Raw genomic sequence first — 9,240 nt, 5'->3', positions numbered from 1 at the left:
TAGTCAAAAAGACAAATTAATCAATATTTTATTTATAAAAAGGTTTTATTTATTTATAAAATAATAACACCACAGATCCTCAAGAAACATTAACAAAAACACAGTGACAGAAATGTCAGAAATAGCGCATGGGTCTGTCACGTGATTAAGGAATAATTTGAACCCGAAGACTTGTCAGACACGAGGTGAGTTAATCACAGACTGAAGACCCAGGTCAAGAATTAATTAATTAAGTCCAATATCGCGACGAGCGTTGTTTCTCTGAAGACGCTGCACTTCTTTGAATCGCGAACTTCACCAATCACAAGACATCTTATAGGGGGGGCACCTGGGGTGGCCAATCGAATTTCAGGGGGGGCCGGTGCCCCCCCTGGCCACCACGTAGACCCGCCCCTGATTAGAACTGATTGGATTATATTGCAGGCGTCACACTGTAGTGAGGGGCACGTATTATAAAATCCAGCACCATGGACAGAGGTCGATACACGCTCGTGCAGTACTTCGGCCTCTACTTCACCACACTATCACCACACTAATTTATAAAAATCATACAAATGCATACACATAATATACCTAAAATATATGTGAAATATATGTGATAGATATGAATACAGTGTGTATGTATGTGAGTAGAGTTATATATCTTATAAATATTATTATAAAGTAATATTTATTATGTATTACATAATAAATGTTGAATAAATATTCACAGAAATGTATAATAAAAATTGAATAAGGGGTAATGTATAATAGGTTTTATAAATTACTATTATTTTTACTATATATATATATATATATATATATATATATATATATATATATATATATATATATATATATATATATATATATATATATATATATATATATAGAAAAAATAATAGTAATTTATAAAACCTATTATACATTACCCCTTATTCAATTATATGTATATATATATATATATATATATATATATATATATATATATATATATATATATATATATATATATATATATATATATGTATATATATATATATATATATATATATATATATATATATATATATATGTATATGTATATATATATATATATATATACACACACACACACACACACACACACACGCGGACACACACAAATATTATTGTGTATGTATTTATGTATGTGTCTATATACAGTAAATAAACATATATTTATATTCAATTTGTAAAATATTACATAATATGTCAAATAATATTTATATAACTGTATAATAACAACATAATTGATTAAAAACATACATCACTTTATAAAATATTTTATTTTATATTATTTCATTAAAATCATTTAATATGACTGAATCTACATGACTAGTAGGTACAACGTCTCAGGTTACACATGGTTTACCTACAGGGAACTCAACGCTGCGCTACATTGAAGCTGTTTTCCTCAATGTGCCCCTTAGCTGTTGAGTTCCCTAGAAGGGAAGAATCCTTCTCTAGAATCCTTGGGCATTCACAAAAGGTCAGGCTAAAGTTCATAGGTCTTTACTTCATTTGATTGACATTGGTTTTGTCACAGAGGACTGCAAGCATTTTCTAATATAGAGGGAATCCTGTGCGCTCAGTAGACATGATCCCATTATGCACACAGTTGGTGTGTAGACAGATTAGGAGAGATTAAACTCTAAAGCAATCTGTGCTACCTTTGGGTCAACAACACAAGAAACAAATATCAATAAATAACTTTTCTATGGCAGTTTGACTAATGCAAATGCTGATGACACAGATGCCATCTAGGGAGGATGTGTAGACTTGCATATATTTAAAAGATGTGAGGTAGACTTCTTTTAAGTCATTCATTAACATAAATTATTTGTTGTTCAAAAATGTAAAAAAAAAAAAAATCTGCTGCTACATTATCAATGTCTTGCTGGTTGAATCAGAAAATGTTTACATTTTCAAAAATATGCATCAGTCCTGTAAATGATGGATACAAGACTTCAGTTCATTTTCTGAATAATTCTAAAATGTTTTCTTTGGTTATTAATTTAGAAGTTGTTTAGAAATATATATATCTGTTTTGGTATGTGCACTACAGTCTTTGTCACATTGTTACCTGGGTTTACCTCTTTCTGAACAAGCCTGCCCACTCCATCCCTAAAGTGTAAATACAGACGCCTATGTGTTCTTCTGTAATTACCTTTGGACTAAATCCTAAGTCTTCACACTTTGAACTAAAAATGGACTTTAGATTTTAGAAGTGAAAGACTTAGGTCTTACTGACTTATTTTTGCTTTTTATTTTTTTAATTACTTATAATTATCAACCTCCACAACATATTAATAATAACCATTATAAATGATCTTAAATGTATAATTGTGTGTTGTTTTGTTCTACAGTTACATCATTAAAATGTCCCTATATAAGAAAGGTTTGTGTGACAGCTTTAACTCACTTAATTAAATTAATTAACGTCTCTCACTTTTTTATAGAATGCTTTGATAATTAGTTTGGCATTTCTTATGTCTTAAAAATAAAGTTATATATATTCTTAACTTAATGTTTTGACTCGACTGTAGCTATTTAAGTGAATTCTTAGCAATAAGTGGATTACACTCAAGAAATATCCTTAGGGTGCCAATTCTTGCACCAGTGAGACAGGTGCCACCTGATTGCTTGAGCTCCTGGGATTGGTGGAGAGACTTTAGATAAACATGATGCCGTTGGACTGATAGGAAGGAACAGATGGAAGTAAAGGCCATCTCAGTGAACACTGACTGACGCTAAGTGATTTACCTGTGTTGAGCAAAGGGGGATTTCATAACAAGCTTACATACACCTTTTGTGCAAGGAAGAACCTTTAATATGTAGGGATATAATTACATTTGTAATTAACTATTAGCTACAAATCAGTTTGATTAAACAAAAATCAATCATACTTTTGTTACATATTTGTCTTAAGGGGTACAGGACTTTGTTAAATAAAATTTGTATAATTTTAAAGTCAAGACTATATGTGTATAATTAAAAGCAATTGAAACTATATATATTTTAAATAATAATAATAAAGAAAACAATTTAATGACCAAAAACCTTTCATATAAGTCAAAGGCTTAAGAAAATTGCTCAGAAGTTACTGGCTTTCCTAGCCTGTTGGCCATCTGGTGCAGCGAGACTCCTACTTTATCTCTACATTATCTTTCTTTTTGGGTTTCCTTAATTAAGTGCACTTTAAGTCACAGTCTTGTTTGTGAGAAATGGGACAAATAAATGATTAAGAATGGATATTCCTAAAATATGCACACATTGTTTTAGTACTAAAATTGAGTACAAACAATATGTACAGTGCTATATTAAGGTGTTGTACAAGGTGAATGTTGAAGTGTCCTGCTCACACTTAAACTGCAGATCAGCCATTTCGATTTGTGTAGGGCTATTTTATTTATATTTATTTACAACATTTGCATTTTGAGTGGCTCAGTTAGGTATTGACAGAATACTGGATCATTTAATAGGATCAGATTGGAGTTTCTGACATATTTAGCTGACATAATGCTTTTATTATTCTGATGTTTATTCCACACAAAATACCAAGTCTTTAGACTATGAAGACTATTAAAAGAATGGATATAGAAAATAAAACATCAATGTATCACACTGTAGCTTCTTCTTTAAAATCTGGAATAAGGTAATGTTACTAAACTACTGTAAGTATGACAATTTATTAACATATGTGTAAAGCATAAAAACAAAACAAACAAAACACTACACTGAGATACCTTATCCTAAGACATTACTCTGTCGTAATTCTTTTTCATCCCAAGGTTACAAATGTCATGCATTTCATACTAAACCATTTCCCTGTAGTTCTTTCGTTTAATTCCCCATTTTTATTTATAAGCATGTTGTAGCCCTAAATAGCAGGTTAAGTGTTTAATTGGATTGACAGAAAGACGTGAGCTTCTACAACAGAGCAGCACCAGGCTGCAGAGCAAAGGTCCGAGTATAAAACCCTGAGCCTCTGACTGTCATCTGCACTCTCTGACTTCAACAGACAGGCGCGGATTACCAGAGAGAGGGAGCAGATCACCATATCACCCTACCAGTGAAAAGGTAAGAACTCAGTTACTTTACATTACAGGACAGCATTGATTCACTTGGTTTTTGAGAAACAAATCAAATGGGGAGGGAAAAACTGCATATGGTTTCAACATGGTTCTCTTGCTTTTAATGCATTTATAAAACCTCTTAGAGTCTCTTTTTTTATTTTATTTTGACTTTTTGAAATGTAAATTGTGAACACAACCTCCATATATTCCATCCATGTGATATACATGCAAAAAAAAAAAAACTCAAAGCCTAGTAAACTTTGCATATTTAGAGAGGTTTACTGGATGAGCAATGCCATATAGGCTTATCTTAAATTTGGTTGAGAGAAAAATAAAAAGGTGGGGCTGTAATCTCATTGCATGAGATTATCTCTGCATTCAAACACACAGAATCACACATCACGGCGTATACACACATAGTGATGTAGAGGTATTAAAGAGTAGGGCTAGATGCACACATATTTTACAAATATGACTATATAGTTAAACATTTTATTTTAGTTTTAGTTCTAGTTGTTTTAGTACAGCAAATTAATCTAAATGAAAATAAGTTATATTTAATTTCAGTTATATTTATTTAATATCAAAGAACATAATTTTTTTATGCTTTCAATTTTATGCTTTCAGTTTTATAACTATAACAACATTGACACATACTCACAGTCTTGTCACCTGTTCACTGTTCATATTATTCTCTTTTTCATTTCTTTCAGGAAAAGCATTCTACAATGGTAGACAAGTAAGTTTTACTTCCTTTTTGCTCTCACCTTTGAAAATGTATGCTGTTCTCATACAGAAAACATCTGTACCATTTTATTTAGCATTTCCCTTTTTTTACTTTTCAATGACCAAAAAAAATATATTAAACATTTATAGAAAGTAATTAAGTAGTAGCGGCCCTCTGATGAACTCCAATATTGTTCTCAGTTCTTCTAAACAAAATTACACTAAAATTATATTTTCCATTTTAATAATTTTATATTATCCAATTACTATATTTATATTTTGTATTCCATACTTTTTTGTCACTTACTTCATTTTTTGTGTTTTGAAAATATTCATGTAGAATATTCATGTACAGTAGGTTATGTCCAATCAATGAGCTGTATGTAATCCCTGTTATTGTTTTGAATTATTTGAGAGATCATAAATTAATTAACCGCTTAATATAGGATATCTAAGTAGGATAGGATAAGATAGGATAGGATATCTGGTACGTTTATTAATCCCCTGAGGGAAATTCAACAGTAGAAGCAGCACATATTGATAAACCATGTCATGTGTCAGTGAGGATGTTCCTGTAAGTTTAGAATAGATCTTCTCAGGTGGGAACATTCACTAGAGTCCAGCATGAATGTGTCATAAGCTGGCAGTCACAATCAATTACCAGGCATCCCCTTTGGAGTAAACACAAGCTGCCTCCATTCATAGAGTCTGGATTAGCACAGGTTAGTCCAGGACTTGGCTTTGAGGTGTCTTAAAATACTAAGCTTTAACAGCTTGATAAATGCTCAGGATGAGAAGGTCAAACCTGCAAACACAAATACAGTGCTCAGGTAGAGGTGGTGAAAAGGTTAATACCTGAGGTATAGGCCAAACAGGACAAGTGACCCCATCTCACTCCTCTTTGCATCCCACTCTTTTACTAACTAAACCCTTTATCTTGTTTTATCACTGTTTACTACAACACAAACCATATGTCTTACTGTATCTTTTCCCCATTTTCCCTTTTTTTGTGTGTGTGCTCAAAAAGAGTTTTCAAAAAGACCAGTGGAAATGGCCAGGTATGACTGAACTCAGCTGATGACTTGCTGTTTTGTCAGTTCCTCATTTATAGAATTTCCATATTACATTAAATGTAGTATCATATATTCATATTGTGCTTTGACAATACATTTATGTAATGTTTGTGTTTCAGCTCACTCTCTACTTGGGGAAGAGAGACTATGTTGACCACATTGACTCAGTTGAGCCTGTTGGTGAGAAACTGTCTGCATTTATAACTGAAACACAGAAAACAGGTCATATCCAACAATTAAATTGGAATTGTTTCTTATTAAACAGAGGGTGTACTGAAAATCGATCCTGCAGACCTTGGAGACAGAAAAGGTACTGCCAGCATCAATGTGCCTCCATAAAACAGAACAATATTTAATAGTATATAATAGTTTGTTTGTTTATTCATTCATTAATTTGAAAGAGAAGTCAAAATGTCTTTAGGATAATAGAAGAAAAATCGATGGATTCGATGTTTGACCGGTTTCTTGCTTCATTCAGTTTGGATTCAGCTGGCCTGCGCTTTCCGCTATGGCCGTGAAGACCTGGACGTGATTGGGCTTTCCTTTAGAAAAGACATCTGGATTCAGCACATACAGCTATATCCTGATGCTGGCCACAAACCCACCCTGACAGAGATGCACGACACTCTCCTGAAGAAAGCTGGAGAGCAGGGTCATCCCTTCACTTTTAATGTAAGGCGTCTGACAGATATTTTAATATATATATTTTTTCTATATATATATTGTTCTTGTGCCATTTTTATATTATTTGTTACTTTTTATAATACCATTTATTTATTTACTATTTCTAACAAAATAATCTGCATTTGAACTGATTTGTCTTTCAGATTCCTACCAACCTTCCCTGCTCTGTTACGCTTCAGCCTGGCCCAGATGACAAAGGAAAGGTGAGGTGAATGATATATTTTAGCTTCAAACAGAAAATGCACTGAATGGACTTGCTCATGGCTCTGTTCTTGCAGGCTTGTGGTGTTGATTTTGAGGTCAAGGCCTACTTGGCTCAATCAGCTGATGACCCCGATGAGAAGGTCGACAAGAAGTAAGTGTGTTATTGGTTATTTTGCACATTCAATTCATGTTTAAACGATGATAATTCATTAAACTTTACCAATCATTTTTTCTGTCCTCTCCCTCCACAGGGACACCTGCCGTCTTGTCATTCGCAAAATCCAGTTTGCTCCTGATAACACAGGATCTGGACAAAAAGCTGAGCTCTGCAAGAGCTTTATGATGTCTGATAAGCCTGTTTTTCTGGAAGCCTCTCTGGACAAGGAAGTATGTAACCTCTGATGGAATGCAGGCTTTGATATTGACCAAATCAAGACGAAACTCATGTGTTTTCTTGTCTTTATAACAGATCTACTACCATGGTGATCCCATCCCAGTCACTGTTAAGATCAAGAATGAGACCACCAAAGTTGTGAAAAAAATCAAGGTTACAGGTGAGATTGGTTAAAAGATTTTTCAAATAATTCTTAAGTTGTATATATAACATATAATGTTTACTGGTTGACTGTTTATTATCAAACTAATTGCATGACTACTTCCAAATAAGTCAATAAATGGACATGAAATGTTGATTTGAGTTGCTGACTGTGCAAAATGAATGAGATGTGGAGTGGTACAAGAATAAATGAAATTAGTAGATCTAGGAAATCAGGTGCCAGGCATTATGGTTAATTATGCATTTTAGTAGTCATTTAGTTGTCATCAGTCATTGACCAATCAGAATTGAGTATTACTCCAGGTGGTATAACAAATATGACTGATGTTGCATTCATTACTCTCATAGTTGACCAAACCACAGACGTCGTTCTCTATTCAGCCGACAAATACACCAAGAGTGTGCTGTGTGAAGAGTTTGGGTGAGTCTTATTTTCTTCGACAGGGGCTTATTTTCTTGTATCCCAGCTATACTGACGATTTCTTCGCTGATCAGTCTTAAGTTCTCTAAATCTGTATGATTCAACTGCTCTCTGCAGGGAAACTGTAGAAGGAAATGCGACTTTTGAAAAAACCCTCCCGATCACTCCTCTGCTCTCAAACAACAAGGAGAAACGTGGCCTGGCGCTGGACGGCAGACTTAAAGATGAAGACACCAATTTGGCCTCAACCACTATGTAAGTGTTTGTTTCAGCTTTACAAACTTTCCTAAGGAAAGAAGTAAACATGCTCATAATCAAGTTTTTACAATACATTCATGTTGTTGTTTTTCCTATTTTCTCCAGAATACGGGGAGGTATGGATAAGGAGGTTCTGGGAATCCTGGTGTCCTACAAGATCAAGGTTAACCTCATGGTATCAGGAGGAGGGTAAGGAATTCTTTCTTCGACAGATTTGTCCAGTTTGTGCTTAACTGACTGTCTATACATAAACTACAATTATACATGTATTATTAATACTGTTTTTATTTATATATCTATTTCTCTATTTTTTTTCAGTCTGCTGGGAGGCTTGACAGCAAGGTAAATAAAAATGCAGCTGAAATGCATTATGAGAAATCAGAAACGAAACTTTATCTACTTTTTTTTTTTCTCCACACAGTGATGTGACAGTAGAGCTGCCTCTGACCCTGATGCACCCTAAACCAAAAGGTATACCAACTTTTTCATCAATATAGCCATTGCCCATGGCAAGTTTTAAACTTTTGTTCTCCAATGTTTATCACCATAAAATCTCACTCCCCTTCTTTGTGTCTCCCTCTCTGATTATAACAGATTGAATGCCCATATCAGATTCCACAGGACAGATGTTATCCTCGAGTACATTCCCTCGGCACTTTCACAGCAAGACAGAAGAAGGAAAGTCGCATGGCTCCCCATTAAACAAAGAAGGCATTTCAGACAATGCCAGGAGTTCCTCACAACACAGAAAAACACATTAGTATCACTTAGCAAAGTCGCTAGGTCATACTGATGGTGATAAAATGAGAGTTTAAAGAATAAATCCAACTACAAAATGTAAGTGTGGAATGAATGGTTGCCTTGAGGTTCTCAGTCCAGGAATAACATACCTCTTCTTTGTGAAAGTGCTCCCTAATGACCATCATCTTACCTATAAATGAACCCATAGGATACAAAGTGTGTCTGAGCAATGCATTTCAATGTATGGAGTTTAATCATCTCATTATGTATGCTTGTTGTAACTTGTCTTGTGTAGAGTCTAGAGCCATTTAAACCAGCAACATTTAAATCACAGCAACTTTTGTGTCTTGTTTGATTTGTCATGTGTGGAATTTTTGACTCTTGAGTCATTAAACCAAATAAAATACCTATGAAACCTTCATTGACATTTGTTTTTATATTGAGTACTATAAATTATAAAACATGAATATAGTTTAAGTGTTAGAGAATTGATCAAATGAC

At 33.6% G+C, this 9,240-nt stretch overlaps 1 protein-coding gene across 1 annotated transcript; it reads left to right on the top strand.

The window, feature by feature from the left end:
• Positions 1-3,987: 3,987 nt before the first annotated feature.
• arr3a (arrestin 3a, retinal (X-arrestin)) lies at positions 3,988-9,161 on the top strand. The gene is made up of 16 exons (XM_026273601.1): positions 3,988-4,080; positions 4,790-4,815; positions 5,830-5,860; positions 5,995-6,055; positions 6,141-6,185; positions 6,354-6,547; positions 6,703-6,762; positions 6,838-6,914; positions 7,015-7,150; positions 7,233-7,317; positions 7,668-7,740; positions 7,858-7,995; positions 8,104-8,187; positions 8,317-8,340; positions 8,420-8,469; positions 8,593-9,161. Exons 2-16 carry the CDS (start codon positions 4,805-4,807, stop codon positions 8,595-8,597), a joined length of 1,074 nt encoding a protein of 357 aa, XP_026129386.1. The 5' UTR covers positions 3,988-4,080; positions 4,790-4,804; the 3' UTR covers positions 8,598-9,161.
• Positions 9,162-9,240: the final 79 nt, after the last annotated feature.

Source organism: Carassius auratus, chromosome 10 (genome assembly GCF_003368295.1).
Source record: "Carassius auratus strain Wakin chromosome 10, ASM336829v1, whole genome shotgun sequence".
Taxonomy (NCBI): Eukaryota; Metazoa; Chordata; class Actinopteri; order Cypriniformes; family Cyprinidae; genus Carassius; species Carassius auratus.
Note: the sequence above shows the minus strand (reverse complement) of the source record. Positions and strands in the feature narration are given on the sequence as shown.

Bases quoted from the DNA above. Each gene is read 5' to 3' on its own strand.
- arr3a (XM_026273601.1), top strand. The intron at 6,186-6,353 runs GTACTGCCAGCA...TGCTTCATTCAG, and splicing joins AGACCTTGGAGACAGAAAAG to TTTGGATTCAGCTGGCCTGC. The intron at 6,548-6,702 runs GTAAGGCGTCTG...TTTGTCTTTCAG, and splicing joins GTCATCCCTTCACTTTTAAT to ATTCCTACCAACCTTCCCTG.